This window comes from Haliaeetus leucocephalus, unplaced genomic scaffold (assembly GCF_000737465.1).
Source record: "Haliaeetus leucocephalus isolate CR32 unplaced genomic scaffold, Haliaeetus_leucocephalus-4.0 Scaffold495, whole genome shotgun sequence".
NCBI lineage: Eukaryota > Metazoa > Chordata > Aves > Accipitriformes > Accipitridae > Haliaeetus > Haliaeetus leucocephalus.
The window spans coordinates 3,959,039-3,981,245 of record NW_010972931.1 but is presented as its reverse complement, the minus strand read 5'-3'; the positions used below and the strand labels follow the sequence as shown (position 1 = coordinate 3,981,245).

Sequence of the window (22,207 nt, the reverse complement as noted above, 5' to 3'; positions counted from 1 at the left end):
TTAAAAAAATGATTTTTTTTTTTTTTAAATGTACGTTGTAGCCCATGTCTATTTTTTTCTTCTATTTTTGTTGGATTTTAATTTTATATTCACCAGTTCTGTGCAGGAATTACTATAGTAGAATCTTATGTGCTCTGTGGCATGCCCTCTTGGAGAGGGAAGAAAAAATTCTGTCACAGTGAAGTTTTCAACTGACTTTTTCAGATTCAAGTGGCTGTACTAACATCAGAAAAGCATAAAGTTCAGGAACACCTGCGAACTTCTTCAGAGCAACACCAGCGTACGTTGAGTGCTTACCAGCAAAAAATTGCGACCTTGCAAGAAGAGTGCAGAGCAGCCCAGGTACTCTAGTGGAAGAAGTAATGTTAGAGACTTTAGAAGGGAGATTTACTGCACTCACTGTCTGCTTCTCTAAAAATATTTTGAGGATCTTTCACTTTTGTCTTTTTGTCTGTCAAGTACTGGGAGTTATCTCAGTGCTTAATGTATTTGAGTGGTATAGAGGAGAGGCCAGGCTGTCCCAGTTGTCATGTATCACTTGTGGTGGAACATCTGAACTGCACTCTTATATTTCCAGTAGGAAAAACCTTGCGGTGGTAGCAGGGTGTTGGAGTTCATTCAAGATGATCAGCAAGTATACACTGAGGGGAGGGGGAGGGGAGAAGTCTTTAAAGAAAAGGGGGGAACAACAAAGAGAAAAGGAGTGTAACTTGCTCCATATAAAAATAGTTAACACAGATACCACTTAAAAAAAAAAAAACAAAACTGTGAAAAATATATTTGGAAGCACCTTTTTAATATGCTGCTGTAAGACCAGCTTCTTAATTGGTAGCTGAGCTACAGGTGAAACTGATGCTACTGGTGAGGTTTTTATTATTTCTGGGGTTTTGACCATATGACACTGTTAGATGTTCCTGGAACCTAGTGTGTGCATTGGAGACGGACAGATTCAGAATATACTAGGACTGTTATGTTCAAACTATCTTTATGGAGACTACTGCATCACACTGTGGCCCCTCTTGTATGATAGGTGTGCATCCTGCAGATAAGTAACAGTTGAACACAGCCTCTCAAAAAAAATTCTGCGTTTTAAAAAGGTGAACTGAAATGGACAAACTTTGTGGTTGCTGCTACAGGAGGCTTGCCCGCGTTATACTGGTAGATACAGATCATGGTTTTACGAATGCATTCTTCATAACTGGGTGTAGCGTTCGCCGCATATCAAGGTGCCACAATTAGATCACTGATCACCCCCCAGACCAGGGAAAGAGACAGATAACACACACAGTGTGAGCGCCAACTTCCGCCTTTTATTGCGCAGTCAATTCCTTTTATACTAACAAGGGTAGGCGGGATTACAGACACATCATAAGGCTGTGACTAACCCTCTAACTTTCCGTGACATCGCGAGATCTTCCGAACGCTGAACCCTACAACTGGGGACTTGTGGTACCTATCCATGGTAGCTTGCTCCTTGATGTTGTGAAACCAGTCAGGGTGTAGATCTTCCATGATGGCATGGCTTGAAGCTGTTGGAAGATTAGCCTTCCTCTTTATGTGTGTCCCCTACATCCAGAAAACAGATATTATTACAAGGTTATTAAAGAAGGAAAATTCTGTCTAAAGGAAAGGTGGACACTGTTGTGGTTTAACCCCAGCTGGCAACTAAGCACCACGCAGCTGCTTGCTCACTTCCCCCCCACACCCAGTGGGATGGGGGAGAGGATCAGGGGAAAAAAAAAGTAAAACTTGTGGGTTGAGATAAAGACAGTTTAATAGGACAGAAAGGAAAATAATACAACAATAATAATAATAAAAGAACTAGAATATACAAAACAAGTGATGCACAATGCAATTGCTCACCACTTGCCAACAGATACCCAGTTAGTTCCCGAGCAGTGATCCCCCCCAGGCTGAGTCCCCCCAGTTTATATACTGGGCACGATGTCACATGGTATGGAATATTCCTTTGGCCAGTTTGGGTCCGCTGTCCTGGCTGTGTCCCCTCCCAACTTTTTGTGCCCCTCCAGCCTTCTTGCTGGCTGGGCAGGAGAAGCTGAAAAATCCTTGACTTGGTCTAAACACTGCTTAGCAACAACTGAAAACATCAGTGTGTTATCAACATTATTCTCATACTAAATCCAAAACATAAAGCTATACCAGGTAGTAGAAGGAAAATTATCTCTATCCCAGCTGAAACCAGGACATGAAAGCAGATAGTAGGTTAGAAGGCAAAATTCATGCTGGCATTTAAGGCTGTCTACCTGAGGACTTAAGACTATTCTAGCTCACATAGTTTGACTGGAAGAAAAGAGAATGATTAATTTAAAGAAATTCCCACAAATCTTACAGACTCCAGAAAAGCTGGAGCAGTGCCTAATTGGGGTCAGCACCATGGAATTTCACTCAGCAGTTCAGCACAAGAGAAGCTTTCCAAAATCCTCCTCTTGGACATGAGAGCATCTCAGCTATCTCAAAGATGACTAATGAATCCATGACCTTCTGAGATCCAAGAATGAAAATCTGCATCTGTGTTTTATTAGAAAAATATACAACATGAGTATTTGAAGGATGGGAATAATTTGTGCTGTATAGTGTACAGTCAAGGATGAAGCTATGTTGTGAGGTAATTTTCTGTATGTCCACAGAAAGTCATGTATCAGCTGAATTTAGAAGAGAAGACAGACCAAGCACACTTAACATTCAACTAGAATATTATGTCTTGTGCGGTGTATTACCATTACAAGACTGACTTAACTCCTCAAAATTATGCATAACTTTAAGGCATATTAGATTTTTGTCACCTGGGTAGTATAGAAGGAAAACAGAATTATCCCTTTTTTTTTTTTCTTCACCTTTGCCTTCATTTAAAGCTGTTTGATAGAACCCCTTGCTCGTAAATCTCTGCTGAAAGTAATTAATTTGCAAGTATTTTTTCTTTAATACTGTATGGTAAGATCAGTGTCTCAAGTTTCACATTTTATGATATTTAATTAAAGTCTAAAGTGACTACCATAACAGATCATGTTTCAATTTTAATTATCCATTTAAAAGCAGAAAATGTAAAAAGTGGTTCTTAATGTTTTTTTTCCAATATAAGATGCATTTCATTTTAGAGAAATAAGGGAGCAATAGTCAACAGCATAACTTAAGTGTTTTGTTTTCTGTGTGATAGGCTGAACAAGCATCTGTTACATCTGAATTCGAGAGCTACAAAGTCCGTGTTCATAATGTTCTAAAACAGCAAAAGAATAAATCTGCTTCTCAGACAGAATCTGAGGGAACCAAACAAGAAAGGTAAAACTAAAATTTTTATATGCATACAGAAAAATACTGATACTCAGGTTATTGTGCTTGTCTTTCTAATTCCTGACCAACAAGTGAGTTCCACTATTTAACTCTTTGCTTGAGTTAGGAAAGTATCAGAAGGGAGGCAGTTTGCTTCCCCAGTTCCTTTGGTAAAGGCAAAGCACCATTTCCAACTAAGAAGAAAAGAGCAGGTGGGTACTGTTCAGCTGAGCTCACTTTTAACTTTTTCAGGAAGGAATGGTTTAGTGTAGGTAAAGCTCTGGCTGCCTATTGAGTCATCAGTTCCAGCAGATTTACAAAATACTGTTGTCTTATTAGCTGTTATATGAGGAAAGACTTGGAAAAAAAAAAATTAGACTGCCGAAAGTTCCCTGAAAATCATTTAAGTATAGTCGTAAATTCAGATTCGCTTCAGAAAATGCCTGAACCCACTGTAAAAGTAGATCAGTTTCTGTAAGTTATTTTTATAAGTTATTGATACCTGTCCTTGGTGACAGACTGGGCATTTATGCACGAGGTGTCAGAAGTAATTTCTGACAACAGATCTTAAACCAGTACTTGCAATTGCTGCTAAAAATCCACCAGAGGGAGACTTGTGCTTTGTTAGAGGACTTCGGTTTTATGGTTGGTTTGGGGTTTTTTCATGCATCTACCTCTTCTTTTCTTTGAAGCAAGCAAACTACAAGAGTTGCATTTCTTTCTCTTGTTTTTGAAGAATTTTGAGAAGTTCTGGTATTGTTAAGTTTTTGTGAAAGAGGGTCACTATGGAAACCAAGTGGACAAGTAATCAAGCAATAAACAGAGGAGAAACAGTTTTCAAAGAAATTCTTTACAAGTATCAACTCCAAGGGTTAATGAGATATACAGTTCATGAGATAATGAAGATGTCCGCATATATAAATACAGAAAGCATAAAAGGAGAATGTGTGTGACTTACGGCTTTTTGCTCCTGGTGTATCTGATTTTGATTTATTTCTGACCAACACAGTTCATCTGTTTTTATGGATTGATGTTGCTTTCTAGTCCTTTGCTCAAAATCACCTCCAACCATTTGTCTCCTGTATTCAGTCTCATTGAACGGATGTGCATTTACTAAACAAACAAAAAACCCTCCACCACTTTTAAGAAGAAATTGTTTCTCCCATCTGCTTTGCACATATTATTCTCTTTCTATCTTGATCCTCCAGACCAACCTGAAGTAGAAAGTGGTAGCAGGCACACTTTCTACCCACTAGTTATGTTCCCAACAGTTCAGACAGGATGCAATAAATCTCTTTGTACCTGTATTGAAACATGATCAGAGCTTTCCTAATTGTTTCTGCTGCAGTCACATTCTAAGATTATTTTGGTCAGAGTGCTGTATTGTTTTAATTACTAAATTAGCAATTTGGATCAGCTATCCAAAATGTTGCAGATATAATATAGGTTCTGAAATAATATAATTCTTTTTAAATGTGTGTTGTTTATTTCTTTTTTTTTCCCCTTGCAGAGAACAGTTGGAAATGGTGATAGATCAACTTAAAGTGAAGCTGCAAGATGCTCAGCATAATTCACAGATGAATGCGTCTGAACTCCAGGCATTGCAGTCTGAACACGACACCCTGCTGGAAAGACACAATAAGATGCTGCAAGAGACTGTTGCAAAAGAGGCAGAACTCCGTGAAAAGTATGGTCTGCTGTTGAACAGATATAGATGTTTTATTCTGTGTGAACTTTAAGGGCTGGGCATGTAGTGGCCTATAACTGTACTCAAAGAAAGGGCAAAATTGTTGAGAAAGTAAAAGGAATTTTCAAAAGGATTGTTTGCTATTTTTCATGAGCCTTCAGAAGTTTCAGCAATGAAAATGAAGTAGTAGCTGATCAGGGAATTTGAGATTTCTGCAAGCTTTCCACCTGATAACTATCAGATTTAAAAATTAACATTTTTTTTAAGCACATTGGCTATTTTTAAGTCCAATGCTCAGCACTACATTTGTGTTGGAGTGCTCAGCCAAATTTTAGGGGTGTTTCCTGTTAGAGAAATAAGGTAGTTAAATGCAGAGCAAATGATTTCACTGATAAAATATCCAGTCCTGTGTTCACCAAGTGCCTTTTTTACAGAAGGTAGTGGGTTTTAAGTCTACGCTTGCCACAATCTTAATTTGCTATTTCTTTCAGAATCAAAAGAGTCTGTTTAATCTGTATCACTTTTTGAAAAATCACATGACTACCTAATACTTGACCTCTTCAAAAAGGGTCTTTCCTTGTCTTTTTTTCTCTAGGGTACAAAGAAGTTCGCATGAAATACTCATTCGAAATTACAGCTGACTATTAGGAACTGTTGCCTTCTTGTCACTATCTTTGTACTGTTTTATCTGTTCCTGATAGCTACATGATGATTCATTGTAATCAACTAAATTATGTCCTCCTGCATTTTTCTGGAAAGAACCCATATCACAGTAGGTTCCCTTTGTAGCCAGAGAGACAAGCTCTTTGCTGCTCTGGTTATATTTAAGTTTGTATGCTTATAAGGGCAAGTCCTATGCCTAGTCTTTCCGTACATGCACTTGTTTAATTGCTTGTGACAACTTTGTCGTGCTTCTGGAGTACCTCCAAACCAAGTACAACTGATATGTTACTGACATTTTTCTTGCTAACAACTACACTCTTCTACCGTCTTTTGCGCTGTACAGTTGAAGCTTAAAAAAATTAAATTTAGCTTCTTAGAAATTTGTTTTCAGAAGTCCTGCGTAAGTGTTTGGTAAAGAAATGTTAAAGGAAGTGGAGTATAAGGTAGGTGACATGCCCTGTATGACACTATAAACAGTCATGTTGCAGTTTTAGAATTTAAGAATGTTTGGACTGCAGTGTCTCTATTTTAATTTTTTCCCAAAGGTGTGTGAATTTTGTGTTCTGAAATAGAAATCAAGAGTTTATATAGCACAGTGCATTCATATGATAGGTAATAAGTGTAACTTTTTCAGTCTTAGATTTTCCCTATCAAAAGAGGAATTTAAATGGAAAAAAAGTTGCACTGTCATTCTAAGATAACTATACATATGAAAATTGAAAACTACTTTAAACTCTAAAAATTTTGAAATATAAAAATGACAGTCTTTTGCTGTTCATTTCTTATGGTTTGTGTATACGCTGTTTTCAGGCTCTGCACAATACAGTCTGATAACATGGTCATGAAAACAGAGCATGCCCAGACTTTGAGTCAGCTGACAGCTCAGAATGAAGCTCTCCGGAACAATTTCAGAGATCAAGTCAGGAACCTGCAAGAAGAGCACAGGAAGACAGTAGAGACACTTCAGCAGCAACTGTCCAGAGTAGAAGCTCAGCTCTTCCAACTCAAGAGTGAAACAAGCACTAGAGGTAACTTTCAGTCACGATACCAGGTTTTCTTGGGTTAGGTACAAATTTGTGTACCTGAGTCTGAATCTAAAACATGCTTATAGTGTGTGGTTCCATAATACACCAGAAACCTTATCTGGAGAACCTGCAGCATGTGCTATCAATCCACTGATACCAAATAAGGAACGTGTCTTTGTTATTACTGTCCCTTTGGAATCTTAATGTACTTGAATGCATCCAGAGGAAGGCAACAAGCTGGTGAAAGTGCTGGAAGGGATGTCCTGCGAGGAGTGGCTGAGGACTCTGGGCTTGTCTAGTTTGGAGAAAAGGAAGGTGACTTCATTGCTCTCTTAAATCTTTGTGAGGAGGGGAAGTGGAGAGGGAGGTGCTGATCTGTTCTCCCTGATACCCAGTGGCAGGACATGTGGGAACAGTTCAAAGCTGCACCAGGGGAGGGTCACACAGGACATTAGGAGGCATTTCTTTACTGAGAGGGTGGTCAAGCCCTGGAACAGGCTTCCTAGAGAGGTGGTCGATGCCCCAAGCCTGTCAGTGTTGAAGAGGCGTTTGGACAATGCCCTTAATAACACACTATACCTTGGTCAGCCCTGAAGTGGTCAGGCAGTTGGACTAGATGATTGGTCCCTTCCAACTGGAACTATTCTGTTCTGTTCTAGAATCTGCATCACTGTTATCTCTTCTGCAGTATCTGCATTGTCAGACAGATAGAGGGAAATTACTTTGTAAATATTCAGTGCTCTTCTTGTCAAGTTTGTCTCAGATTTTGGAGCATACTGAACCTCTGCCTCCAGTATGAGGGGTAAAGCTAAAGAAAAGTGTATTGAAAGCTGTTTCAACAATGTTTTTTATTGGTATACCTGCTATTTGATCCCTCTTCTAATTTAAGATTTTACTGTGTTGAAGCTCAAGTGCTGTTTTTATATCTGTGAAGTTATTAATTAGAATGTAGCTGGACATTTGCCAAGCAGCAGTAACAGTTTAAGAAGTTGCTCTTTCCATATGTTACTACAGCAGCAGGATAGTGTGCACAGTATTAAAACAGAACAATTTACACCTCCCACAGGACTGGTTGAAAGAAAAGCTAATTCTGTTTTGCTTTAAAAACATTTGACACTTGTATCATAACTACGACACATCTTTAGGGAGAGTTGCATGGAGGCTTCATATTCACTGAAATAAAAATTGCCAATCAAGTTTGGATTTAGAAACTGGCTTTGATTGTTATGGTCATTTGGAGTGAAAGGCTATATTTTCTATTATTAACGTTATGTGTGTGTCTGGCTTTCTCCCTTTTCTTCACCTTTCCTCCCCCTGCTTTTTGAAGACTATTTAATATACTGCTCTCCAATCTGAGACAGTCACACCTATGAAATAGCCTTACCAATTTCATTCTGATGACAGACATCAGTAAATATCTTTCAGGTCCAGCTGTTTCAAATCCAGCAACGAAGAACTTAAGAGAACGGCGAAACACTGACCTTCCTGTTCTCGATGTGCACTCTGTAGCTAGGGAAGAGGGAGAAGGTATGGAAACAACAGACACGGAGTCTGTCTCTTCAGCCAGCACCTATGTACCATCCTTGGAACAACTTCTGAACTCCCCAGAAGCAAAACTTGGTAGGTAGAACATGTGGCTTTTTGAAGTACTTGCCTACATAAGTTGCAGAAGTTTTTGCCCTCAAAATATCTGAGAACGTTGTGTTTTCATGCTTTTAGGTGCAAGACACAAGTCTAAGTGCTACTGAGTTGACACTGTCCTGAATTTCTGTAGGAGTTTTGTCCTGGAGTAAGGACTAACAATAAAACATTGCTACAGGTTTTAGTGATTTAAAGATGTCATATTGGAAAAGACTGGATGAGCAAATCAGTGAATAGTTACGGAACTTTTTGTATTCTGGATGCGTCTCCACTAGAGACAATTAAGTGCTGATTTAACTCTTGTTAATGAAAGGATAAAATGTCTGGTCATCTTAATGTGGCTTATTAGAACAGGATTTTATTCATAGTTTTTTTCTAGGAAACTGAAAGCCAGCATGAAGAACAATGTTCTAACAGTCGCCCCAAAAGTAGAAAAATACATCGTAACATCTAATCATGTTTTAAAAGTCTACCGAACACTTAGTGGAGAACTGTTGAAAATCTCCATCTATGGGTAGGAAACAAGGGGTAAATTAAAACCATGTATCTTGACGTACTTAGAACTGATTTGCCAGTCCCCTTCTAATATACTTTTACATACAAAAATAGATCACAAAACATGCATGCGGCAGCAGCAATAATGCCTGTTAATTTTGCAGTCTGACTCTGCATGGATTTTGTTTCTAAGAAACTACATTAATCAAGTCTTAAGTTAGTACAAAGTAGATGCAAGTGCTTTTTCCTTCTCTCAGTTTTCTTTTCCAATTAATTGCAGAACCACCTCCATGGCAGACAGAACTCACCAAGGATGAACTGATTCAGAAACTAAACACAACAGCGAAGAGTGCTGATCACTTGAATGAATTACTTCGTGAATCAGAAGCAACCAATGCAATCCTAATGGAACAAATAAAGGTTAGCAAACATGCAGGAAATGTAGGGACAGCTGTAACTTCTGTGGTCTGTTTCTTAGACCAAATGTTTAACACAAATATGTTTCAGAAAATCCCAGTCTATAAAAATTTGGTGATAAAAAACTTAATTTTGGAAGGGCTTTTATTCCACAGGACTAATTAGCACTTCCAGAGTTGACTTCAGTTTTTTGGGCTTTTTCCACACAATTTCTAGTCAAGGGTGTGGGGGGAAGTGGAGTAAAAGCTGCTACAAAAAAAACCAAAACCAAAACAAAAAAACCCCCAAACCTCAAGAATTTGGAAGCTTAATGTTTAGTAAAGTCCCTTTACTGTTGTCACTTAGATAAAAGCAGTAAATCCCAAGGGAAGCATCATCTGGTTTCTCTTTCTGTAACTCCTTTTAGCTGTCTTAAGTTAAAAGAAGATATATGTTTAGAGATACATGTACTAATAGAGTTTGGTTTGGTTTGATTTTATTTTATTGTACCTCCTTGAGTTTTCTGAAAACATTTGTGAAGTTAACATATTCTTTAAACATGCTAAGCTTTCTTTTATAAAATGTTTCTTAATGAATGATGATATTGTTAAATCTTTGATCCACATTGCTTATTTAGCTGTCACTTTTTTAGCTTTGTCACTGAAATTGAATAGTTAGTACCACGTATCATAACTACTGCACAGATTTTCTCAAAAAATGTTATTTTTGATCAATAAAAAGTTATTTCTGGACAACATTATCACATGTTCAATTTTTACTGGATTTTTGTCCAGAATATGTTGCTATGCACACATTATTCTTTTTGAAGCAAGCTGCATAATTCACTTTCTAGGTCTTCCAAAGACCTTTGTTCAATTGCTCATTATATGAAGCAAACAATAGTGCATATTTTTTTCCCCTCATCTGCAGCTTCTTAAGAATGAAATAAGAAGATTGGAAAGAAATCAAGAGAGAGAAAAGTCTGTGGCTAATCTAGAATACTTGAAGAATGTTCTACTGCAGTTCATATTTCTGAAATCGGGAAGTGAGAAAGAAAGGCTGCTCCCTGTAATAGACACCATGTTGCAGCTCAGCCCTGAAGAGAAGGGGAAGCTAGTTGCAATTGCCCAAGGTAGGTGGTGTTCAGAACATTGTCACAAAAAAGGAGAAGTGGAAATAAAGGCAACGGAAGTTCTGTGCTTTCTTTTATGTAGACCTTTGAGGAAAAAACAAAGCTTAGCAGCATAATGCCAGTGAGCTAGCAATAAAACCATTTTGCTCTGTTGGGAAGTTACTATTCAGTTTTCAGAAAAGAGAACAAATACCCCAAAATATAAATAAAATTAAGGTAAAATAGAATTTCTTCTGAAACATACACATTTTAGGAAGACGACAGTAAGTTGTAAAAATATAATAAGTTCATGTTTTGAGTAGAGTTAAAGATTTCTGTTAAAGTGACCATAAAATAGAGGTTAATATAAATTAATTACTTTCTTGGCAGATGTTCTAAGAAGATAATTAAAGTGGTCCTCTCAAGGCAGTACTGCAGATCTAATATTAGTTTCAATATATTAATTTTAAAAATCTCTTCAAGCAAGTATGGTTTTTGTTTCAGAAATAAAGGAACTAGGGAAGGGAAGAAAAAGAGTTAAGCCTTTGCAAGAAATTAACCCAAGTGCTGACCATCCATTTCAAATAGTCTGAGCATTCGTCCCCTTAATGCTCTGTAAGGTATTGCTCGTCACGTCTCAGTATCAACCTGTAGCTTCTTGTACTTCATTAGCAACTGACCCATACTTTATTTTAAAATTAATATAAAGAGTAAGTACCATGTCTGTATATATAAGCACTTAAAACTTGTGAACAAAATCACATAAATAAGGGAAGTGGCAAAGTAGTGCATTCCATGATAGGCCTTGCATTTGAAAGGATGAGATGTAAATTAAATGCATAGCATTTTGACGTCGTTCTGGCACTCTAATGAACACTGATTAGATTTTTCTGGAGAAAGGTGATAAATGGCCTCTTTAAAACATCCTTAAGTACCCAAAGCAAAGTGGGCTTGGTGATAAAATCCATGAACATATATTTATGGCAGCCCAAGAGTGGGTATTGAATGTTACCTCCTCAACAAGTTTATGAGGACAGCATTTGAAAAAGGACAGAGGCAGGGGGGAAGCAAGGTCATAAAACCAAATGATGCAATGTCTAACATAATAAACTTAGTTTAAAGCATGTTCTTCTTCCTCCTTCAGGTGAGGAAGAGAGTACCTCACGGCCCTCTGGGTGGGCTTCATACCTCCACAGCTGGTCGGGACTTCGATGAGACAGTGGAAACGCTGAATCTTTGAACACATTCCACAGTTGCAAAAAGAGAAATCTTAATGTAGAAGAACAATCTGTTGGTGGTGTACCATTGAACTACAGGTTTTTATTTCTGTTTGTTATTTTCAGCTTTTTAGGCTCTTCTAAGAAAGAAGCCCTCAGTAGCTCTGAAAGACTGTCCTATATTATGCTCTGACAGCAGTGAACTATTCCTCTTGTAAATGTTAAAGCTGGTGATCAGAAGTATAATGAGAAGTGACAAATCAATTGCAAATTGCTCGGAAACAGAATTTGACAAACCTGTGATGGCTCTTTTGATAGTGATTTAAAAACTTGATCTAATATAGTAACTGGAATAACTAGACTTTATACTTAAAGCATTTTAAAGTGTTTACAGTTTCTTTCACATATTTTTGTCAGTTTGCTAATCTACATGATTAGTGTTACTCTCTGCACATTGAAGAAATTAAAATTGAGTTATTTCCTCTCTGGTCATGCTTACAAAATGTAAAATCATTAAGATGCAGAAGAAATGGCATTTTCTGCTTTGACTTGACTAAATTTTTAGTCTTGGGGTTTGGGGTTTTTTTTGGTTGGGTTTTGTTTGTTTGGGGTTGGTTGTTTTTTTTGGTTTTTTTTTTGCAAAAGCTGGATTGAAAATATGAAGGCAACGGTCCACAAAATGTAGAGGGTGCCTAAAACTATATGAAGTACAATGTTTGGCACATCTGTGGCATGGTACTGTAGTAGAGGTTAATGGGGTTAATGGCACCTATGGAAGTCTTGGGATAGTACTCCAAGAATCAGAGGTCGTAAGTGCGCTGAAGTTTTGGGAGAAAGGGCTTAAGCTATGTCTCTTTACCCTGAGGTTGGAAGTTTGTGTTCAAGACGAGGAAGAAATAAATGTTTCATTACTGTAGTGATGTCTGTACTTAAGTGAAAAGACTACTCATACTGACTTAGTCATATTGAAGACACTAAAGGAAGAATCTGAGTCCGTAGGTCAGACTCCTAACAAAAACTTCTGAAAGAAAAGGACAGAGCTTTTGTCAATAGATGCGTCTTTTAAATGTTCTGATTGAAGATGTTATACCCTTCTCTCACTTCTCTGCATTTGCTCACATCATTTGCACAGATGAGATAATCTCTGTTCCAGGTTATTCAACAGAACATTTGGTTTTCTTCAAGAAAATTAAATCTCTGCCATAGAATTACTACTTCTATTATCAACACAGCACCTTTTTTTAGCTTCAGTCTTCTTTTCCCCTTTATAGTCCATGCTGCCTTTCACCATCTTAATTTATTTGTAAATTAGTAAAATGCATACACGTTTTTAAACCCTGCTTACCTTTCAACCAGAGTCTTTCCATCTTTTTCACTCCTATTTTCATGCTCTCTGTGCTGTTTTACAGAGAATCATTCGCTGGTATAGATACCAATGCTAAGTAGTATTCCTCCTTTTCTGTCTTAGTTGAGGCCCTGAGGAAGTGACGTTCATTCCTTTAATATTGCCCTATTTGGGGCTGAGATTAATCTGGACATAAGAACAGCAGAAAGGCAGGGCACATCGAGAGAATAAACTGTTCAGTAACTGTGCTTTTGGTTTAATTTTCTGCTTCTTGTATATGTTTCAGTACACAATCAACAAAGCCAACAGGCTTGCTTTAGATATTTTAATTCCTTTCCACAGTCTTAAACCCCTTCCCCCCCCCCCCCTTCCCTTCCCTTCCCCCTCCAATATGCGTTTTAACTGGAATCGTTATGGTTTGTGCTAACCGGTGAAAACGTTCTCTGTTTTCAGAACTTTCAGATCACAGAACTGATAAATAGTAGTGTGGGGATGAGTCTTTTAGGCATCTGTAACTTGGAAATGTAGATGGCAAACCTGAGGCTACGTTTAGGCTTTCTTGCATTTGCTTTTGAAACAATTACCATATCTTCAACATTCATGATTTGCTCCAGATCTCGGATGTTGAATTCTAACTCCTTATTCACAGCTGGATTTGGTTAATGTCACTCAAAAGAATGGCAAAACGGAGTGACAGGAGAGATTTGAAATATGCATAAAAATAAGTGCAAGTCATTCTCCTGCTGTGATCTTCACAATGAAAGCACATGAGTGGAAGGGTATGACTTCGTTTTGAGTATGTAGTTTGAACTGAGTAGTTCAAACTCATTTTGCAGCTGACCTGATTTAGTCTCTTCTGCACCATGTCTGCTCAGCTATTGCTAAAGAGCTGTGACGAGTTCCTTTTCAAATGCACATGTTTCAGAACTGTAGATTATTTAACATTGTAAGCTGTGAATAAATGTATGCAAGTAACATATATCACTGGCTGTATTAAATACCAGTTGCTTATTGACTTCTTTCAAGTCTGAGTTGCATGCTCACTGTTCTAAGTAAAGCTCACATGTTGCACTTATGAATGTAGTGGACAACTTGCATTACTATATATTTTTTTTTACAATGGAAAATTAAGATCTTAATTAATGTAAAAATATTTTAATAACTGCTAGTAAACTGTGTTCTGTTGCCAAGATTGCCAGAACTTACCTTTGTGGCAATAAACTGTCTGTAAGCAAATATATCAAAGTTTAATATACACTTGCAGTAAATGGCATAGAAGAATGTGGACTGGAAGCAGGATTATTTTGCATAGAAAACTTTTTATATGTCATATATTTGCATTTGTAATGTACAGCATTGTAGCTGTGATTTGCTTTCAAAAAGCAATTTAAAGTTTTAACTAGTACTGCTGCTTCTTGATATACTGTGGTGTTCTTTTTCGGAAGAGCACTGTGCTGACTTTGCTTTCTGGTTCTTTTGTTCATTTGTTTGTTTTCTTTACAGTACTGTATCTGTTAGGATGTTTCCCAAAAAATGTAACCTCTGCCCGGAGTTTAAAAGCTTAGGACGAATTTTTACTCTTCTATCAGCCTGCATTCAGCCGAAGCCTAAGGAGGGCATAATTTAAAAAAAAAAAAAAAAAAAAAAGGGACTCTACTATCACTATGAAGAGTATATATTAATTAAAAACAAAAAATGGGAGTGATTCAGAGTTCCCAGGCCTGTGTGTGCACTGTGGCTGACTTTTTAACTACGTATGCTGACTTAGAAACAGGTTACATGCCTTTCACGTTCCCTTTACGCAGAAGGGAGATGCATCGGTGCAAGAGAAGTGTGCTCCAGCTGAAAGACAGGAAGACCAGAGCTGCTCAGGGTGTAGTGTAGGTGTGGACAGTTGGATTTGAGGTTCAGGGTGGCCAAAGAGAACCTGTGTTAGAAGTGATACATGTGAGAGTAGAGTTGCTTTTTTTCTTTTGTGACCCTCCTTCCCCGAAGTATAATTGAGAGAAAACATGGTTATTTTCTAAATTTAAATCTTCCTTTGGCTGTTGTCCTCCATCCTTTTGCTTTGATAACAGACAATATATCCTGAAATTGTGGAGGAATACTTCAGAACTCTCCTTAGTTTGTACAAAGTGGCTCTGAAGGTAGCTTAACCACCTATGCTTCATCTGGCTTATGCCTTGGCTTCACCCAGTGCACCAATACTTCCTCAACTACCTGCTAGTTCTACTATTACTGGTACTGTGAAAATATCTTCCTTAGGAGCCTTGCAAATAGCAGTTACCACCCACAAGCTGAGAAACCAAATAAATGTATGAAGAGGTAAAAGTATATTTATTGTAGTAATTTCAGAATTGCTAGTCTGAATAGATAAGTGTTTTGGTTGGAAATATGTCTTTGATGGTCTTTTAATGTGGCCATCACTTCAATAAAGTTCACCTTTACCCAACAGCGTGCCTTTCTTTTTCCCTGAATGTCTGCTCTTACCTGAGAAAATGCTACTTGGGTGCAAGGTAGAAAACAAGGGGATGTTTACTGTAGTGTTAAAGAGAAAGATTTTATGGATCTGGTACAGTAGCTGCAGTCTTTACTTTAGAGCACATAACAGTGATGGGTACTTCTGGATGAATGGAAGAGGAAAACAAATCGGTTTGCTATGGGTTTTTTAGAAAAAACAATCAAGGTTTTAAAAAAAACAGCTCATTTAAATTACTTCAAATGTGTTACGAGATTGTCACCAACAATCTGACAATATCTGACATGAAGGAGAGGAGGGATCCAGAAGGTGTTAATGTGCTTGTTAGAAGGACTGCGCTTAGTATTTTTATTTTGGGTACTAGCTACCTTATAAATCAGCACTCCTTCCTAATATCACTCAACTTTGAAGTGGACATAATGACCTCTTCCCTAATTCCCTGTGATAATTTTTCTGTGTCTGCACAGTTGTCCTAGTGCAAGATTAGATGCTTTATGGATGAAGAGGTTGGTTGCTTGCTTGCTTGATTGAAGTGAGAGCTTAGTATGTTTATCTTCTTGCCATCCATTTTTTGTTAGGCTATGCTAATTATACAAATAGGTGGTCAGAGAGGGGATCATAAGGTGCAAAAAGGAGTTGACGTAATGAACGGATATAAAACAGTCAAAAAAGAAAGCCTGATATTTCAAGTCAACTTCTAACAGCATTCACATAAATGTATACATGCTTAGGGGAAGGGAAATAATAACCTGACTACTTGTCAAACTGAATTTGATCTAAAATGTAGCCTATTGTCTTGCAAGGATGAGAAGGTGCATCGTAGGTTCAAGAGGTTCCTTCCCGTCCTGAGTTCCTCAGGCTTATCCTGAGGATCGAGGCTGGACCGAGTAATGAAGACTGAGGATAGTAAAACAAAGTAGAGAAATGCGCATCAGTTACTGCTCCAACAATTCAATCCACTTTGGTATTAGCGAATCACTTACTCTTTTTGCTGTCAGTTGAATGCCTGTAAGCTTCTTAAGAATCCAAGGTAAAGGTAATTGGTGTGAAAACCAGTGTGCTATTTTGGGTGTGGGCACAGTCCCAGTCCTCTTATAATGGCCTTTTAAAGTGTTTTAAATTGATAGATGTTGGATAGGAGCTGTGTATGTGTACAGGATTTAAGGGCTTTTTCTTGTTTCATTGCTTGAAAATCGAAGCTTGTTCTGAGAACACTCAGACCATTTCCGGAGCGGAGGTACATGTTAGTTCTTGGATCTCTTGCCCTTTGCAGCATGCGGAACATCTCAAAAGTAAAAACTGTGGAAACAGTTACGGACTCCAGAAAAAGGCTTTTACCTAAGTACTGTTTACTGTCATTATTCCCCTTTGCAGAGTCAAGTTCTGATGCTCAGCATTACTTTTGCCAAGGGAGAAGGCTAGTTGTATCATTTTGGCTTCTAGCATCTAAATATTTATACAGACTAGTTAATGTTCCTCTCACATGTAGTCACACTGTTTACTTCAACCTGCAGCTGCAGCAATCTAGGTGAAGCTGCCAGCCTCTGCAAGGGGACAGACGGGTGGTCGCTGCTCCATGGGCAGAGGGCTGCAGCCTTGGGAAGAGTGGAGAGAGCAGCAGCGGGAGGCAATAAAAACTTCTGTTGTTGATGTGGAGGCTCTCTGTCCCTGCCCTAATGTTCCCCACCAGCCTTTCTCCGGGAAGCTGGTTATACTGGTTGTTTGCACAGCGGTGGGGGATAGTGGATGTATCATAGTTTTCTTGCAGGAGGAGGATTTTCAGAAAATGCACAAAAGCTAACAATAGGTTCTGTGAAGGATGGAAATTGCAGTGAGAAAAAGCTTAAAATAGAAAAATGACAGACTTAAATTACTTTGACTTGGAACCTGTTTGTTTCCCCTCTAGTTATCCCAAGGTATTTGACCAACTTTTGTGCTGCTTGACTCTTGAGCTACATCTCCTCTCTTTGGAAAACCTCAGAATACTGGCATTAGCAAAACCATCCAAATAACCATACAAAATAATAAACAGGTAATTCTAACTGGTTGCATCAAATTGTTGTCATTGAGCAATGACTTCCCTCCCACCCCCAGTACTAATACCACTGATCTTGCAATAGCTAGAAATACGTTCCCTGTGCAGTAGAGAAGGACAGGGTTTGTCGGCAGGATTTGCCATCAGATTTGTTCCCTACCTTCTGCACTTGAACAGTGATGACTTTGAAAAACTATTTCTGATGCGTGGGTTAGGAATTTGGGGTGGCTCAGGGAGCAGTTTCTTTTTTATGATAGGTGGAGCATAATGAGAATATCCTGATAAACAGAAAGGATGACTGTGTATTAAATTAACTCTTTTTATAGCTTTATCTATCTATGTAGACTAAGCTTTCAGTTTGGAATAGGTGCCCTGAACTTTTTTTTAAAGCATCACTAACAATAAACATTGCTGTGGACAAATTTCCATATTCTTCTCTTTATATGCAAGTGGTGTACAAGCTTAAATAAAAATGTGAGAATAATACCATGATCACCAAAAGTCATTAAGTTACTTTTTAAAGTACCTGTTTTGTGGTGCTGCCGTAAGTTTTTTCTTCAGCCGTTAGTGTGTCCATCCAATTACCAACCTTGTCATGAAGCAGAAATTTATGCTGCTAAATATGGAATTTTAATGATCAATTTTGCAGGGTTTTGAGATTGATCTGTAAAAGTTACATCCTTATTCTTGCACAATCTCCTTCCATCTTCCAAGAAAATGTGAAGCCAAATGTACTAGGCATGTCTAAAATGCACGAAGCAGAAATTTGACTTTGCTTTTATAAGGATGTCAGAATGATCACTAAAATAAGCCTGTTTGTTAGTATTCTGAGTAACTATATACTCTTTTTAAAAATAGCAAAGATTTTGATGGAGATCAAATAGTGGTCAAAATGTTTTTGTTTCTATAACTGAGTTGTGAGAAGTTATTAATGCTGAGCAAGAAGGTGAAACCTAAATAATTTGTTACTTGGGAATTAACAGTTTTGCTAGGAAAGCTTAGCCGGACACCCTGTGTTCAAAAATTATTCATCCTTAAATAGTCAAAATTTCCTTTGCTGTTGCTTTAACTTCATAGCTTTGGAGGTATGACATGAAGGACACTGACATGGTTTACAGTTGAAATCCATTGATTATATTAAGGTAAACAACCACGGGGCTGCTGTGTTAACAGGCGCTCGGAGTCAGTAACAACATGAAGAGGAATATACCATCTGTGGTTGTGTGAAGTTTTGGGAAAAGTCAAAAGCTAGAGAAATACCGCAGCTGGAAGTTATTTACTCAAGTCTCTTCATATCACTATGGCAAAACTGTAAAACACTTTTTCTGGAAATGAAAAACAACTTGGTGTAAAGATGCTGATATTTGCGATCAGAGACAGGCAGTCAAACTCTTTCTCCGAGCAGCCGCCTTCTCGTCTGTCTCCCCAATAACCCTTCTCACTTCTTCCCCAGGCCTACCGTAATGGTCTTGTTTGGTATCAGCAAAGCTGCAAATGTGTATAGCTCTGAATAGGTAAAGGTTCTGTGCTGTCACTTCTACCACTGCCAGCTGTGGTACTATATGTTGGCTTTTCAACAGCAACAGAAGACTTAAAAGTGCTCTGGAAATGGAACATCAAAAGCATATGTCCACTTAAAACTGCTCTTTAACAGGGAGAGATGGGAAGGGGAGGGGGGGGAAGGATATTAATTTTGTGATTAATATGGTGGTCTGGAGACACAGAGTCCAAAGTCCCTGCTCTGTCACACGCTGCCTCTGTGAATTTAATTTCAATTTCTCTGTCTCTGTTTCCTCACTTGTCTGCTGGGCATAATGGCACTTTTCCTCCTGATGCCAAGTACATTAGCAGTAGAATATTTCACTTTGTGATGGGTTTGTAAGCAGAAATAAGTAGGCAGATTACCATATTTTTTAAAAACTGCATAGGAAGAAAATGGATGTAGTCTTTCATACTGGACCTGAAGGAGTGACCTTTTTTTTTCTTTTGAGTTTGTGGTCTGTGTTCATGAATCCTATTAAATTATTTGCCTAAGTATTCTGGACTGATTTTTTACAAGTTAATTAGAATGCCAGCATGCTCTAATACTATGTAATGGAGAATTAATAACAATTAAGAATTGTTACTTCTGTTGTACAGCAAGACAGAACAAAAATTTAAATCAGACCCCAAAGCCAAAGCGCAAACTTGCTGCAAAGCGCACAGAGCCTAGGGAGGCAATCTGTGAAACTGAGTTCCTGGCTTTTCTTGGTACAGTGTTTCCAAAAGCTGCAAGTACTTAGTGTTTGGCATACCTACATGTTTGGGGGAGGCTCTTCAGCGCTCTGTGAATGCCTTTGCTACTTTGAGATTATATTGCTAGCGGACTGGGCTCTGGGGATGTCATCTTTAAAAGCACAGCAAAACTGCACAGGGTGCAATTCACTTGCCATTAAATCTGTTAATGTGCTCTCTAAAGGAAGGACCGTAACGGCTGCGCTCGTTGGCTGGCGCTGCCTGTTAATTATTTCCAGAATTTACTGTTTTGGAGTTTCCTGCCCTGGTAGTCGCATGTCTGCCCAGCCACCTCCCCCCCGTTTCAGGCTGTGCTGGTCAGAGGTGCTGCTCTTCAGCTGGGCTTAGCAGCCAGGAGCAGCTGCCTCGTACAGCTCCCCAGGAGGATGGGGAAAGCCCCCAAACTCCTTGCAGATCAACTGAGGTTAATTAAAGACATTTATGAAGCTGCCTACAATCAATGGCAGACTGCCCAAAGTTGATTAGAAAAAACCAAGAGGGTACTATTACCTTCAAGTAGGACAGAATGATACAAGGAAGCTCTGCTGACAGACTCATTAAAATGAGTGGGTGTTTTAGTTTTTGAGGGTTCTGGGCAGGGGGGAAGGGGGTGTCTGTTTTGTTTTTTAACAGAATCACAGACTGGTTGAGGTTGGCAGGCACCTCTGGAGGTCATCTTGTCCAACCCCCAGCTCAAGCAGGGCCACTGAGAGCTGGTTGTCCAGACAGCTGTGGAATATCTCCAAGGTCAGAGATTCCACAACCTCCCCGGACAACCTGTGCCAGTGCTCGATTACCCTCACAGTGAAAAAGTGTTCCCTGATGTTCAGAGGGAACCTCCTGCGTTTCAGGTTGTGCCCATTGCCCCTGGTCCTGTCCCTGGGCACCACTAAAGAGCCTGGCTCTGTCCTCTTTGTACCCTCCCTTTTCAGGTATTAATATACACAGGTGAGATCCCCCCGAGCCTTCTCTTCCCCAGGCTGAACAGTCCCAGCTCACTCAGCCTGCCCTCCTAAGAAAGATGCTGCACTCCCTTAATCACCTTAGTGGCCCTTTGCTGGACTCTCTCCAGTATGTCCACGTCTCTTGTGTACTGGGGAGCCCAGAACTGGACCCAGCTCTCCAGGAGTGGCCTCAGCAGTGCTGAGTAGAGCGGAAGGATCACCTCCCCCTCTTCTGGCATACCATCCCTTCCCTTTTCCAGGCATATCCTTTATTTCCCTCTTTATACAGAAACGTACTCCCTGTGATGCTGGAATTTTGCTATGTTTGGATTCCTAAATTTGTGAAGCAAAACCACACTGTGCCAAGGAGCAAATAAACAAACAAAAAAAAGCCAACAGTCTGATGTCTCTGTGTTTTTACAGTTGTAGCTCTGTCCAGAACCATGCTTGGGGCACAGCCATCAAATATCTTTTGTGAATTATAGTCCCAAAAGTTTATATTCTTTTCCTGGTCCTAATGGATACTGAAGTAGATGTACTCCACATGCATGTAGTTCAAATTTCTTTCTGATGTCTATTCACTTGTACCTGCCTACGCTGATTTTCACCAGCTTAACGTATTCCCTGAGTGTATTGTCTTCTGGGAGCCGTACAGAGACCTCCTTAATCCCGGCAGTCAAATATTTGCATTTTTTTCATTTTACCACACCACTTCCTTGTTCTGATACTAGGGATGGCGATGGGTGGTGATACAGATAGCTTAATAATCCTGCATTTTCTATAATGCTCTTTTCATTTGTCTGTCAGTCGCTGAAACTCCTATGGTTTGGAACGAGATTGCTTCTCTCCAAGTAAAGCAGGGCCTTCAGGTTTGGCAGCTCTGGTGTTGAAGGTCGCTTATTTGTATTTACTTTCTAAAAAAAGGCAGCTGAACCTGAGCGAGGTGCTGGCCTTTTCCCACGTGGTTGCTTATTAGTACGGTTCCATTTTTAAATAATCCTGACTGAAAATGGAATCTTGCTCTGGCAGATACTCACCTGAACCTATTTGGCGCCTTAAGGTGAGGGGACAGCTCTCTTGCTAGAAATAATACAATGCCACGCAACCGCATGTAAGAAATAGTAAAAATACCTGGAATTGTTTTGACAGCAATTTTCTGTTCTGCAAAAAAACACAGGAACAGACACTCTCCAGCACCTGCTCCTCTGTTTTTTACAATACTCTCTGTTTTATCTACACCCCTGGGTGCTTCGCCCTCCGATTTGTCATCACTACCTTGGTGACGTTAAAAAAAAATAATTATCTCAAAGTATTTTTAGGGGAAAAAACCCAACCAACCAACCAGTAACTTTGCAGGGCTCCTCCGGGATTTCCTTCCCCAAGCGCTGACAGAAGCCGCGCGTACCCCGTTTCACTTCTTCCAGCCCCCCAGACCCCACGGGAATTAACCGAGAGGCCACCCCCGGGACCTAAATCCCTCACATTTAGCGGAGATTTCACATTTAGCGGAGATTTTCCTTTTTTTTTACCAGAGGGGAGGTGTGTGAGGCGGAGGCGGGAACCGAGAGAGAGAGAGAGAGAGAAGAGGGGGGGCGGGCGGAGCCCGC

General features: G+C 39.2%; 1 protein-coding gene across 2 annotated transcripts in view; it reads left to right on the top strand.

Annotated features, from left to right (window-relative positions):
* Positions 1-12,101, top strand: part of GCC2 (GRIP and coiled-coil domain containing 2) — a 29,465-nt gene extending 17,364 nt beyond the window's left edge. Inside the window, exons 16-23 of one of the 2 annotated variants that reach the window (XM_010575685.1) lie at positions 205-342; positions 3,176-3,297; positions 4,799-4,975; positions 6,449-6,666; positions 8,089-8,283; positions 9,080-9,219; positions 10,126-10,327; positions 11,451-12,101. In XM_010575685.1, the coding sequence (XP_010573987.1) occupies positions 205-342; positions 3,176-3,297; positions 4,799-4,975; positions 6,449-6,666; positions 8,089-8,283; positions 9,080-9,219; positions 10,126-10,327; positions 11,451-11,521 (1,263 nt within the window). In that variant the 3' untranslated portion in view covers positions 11,522-12,101. Of the gene's footprint in view, positions 1-204; positions 343-3,175; positions 3,298-4,798; positions 4,976-5,570; positions 5,748-6,448; positions 6,667-8,088; positions 8,284-9,079; positions 9,220-10,125; positions 10,328-11,450 lie in introns of those variants that run through there. The other variant, XR_774886.1, reaches the window with a different exon arrangement.
* Positions 12,102-22,207: the final 10,106 nt, after the last annotated feature.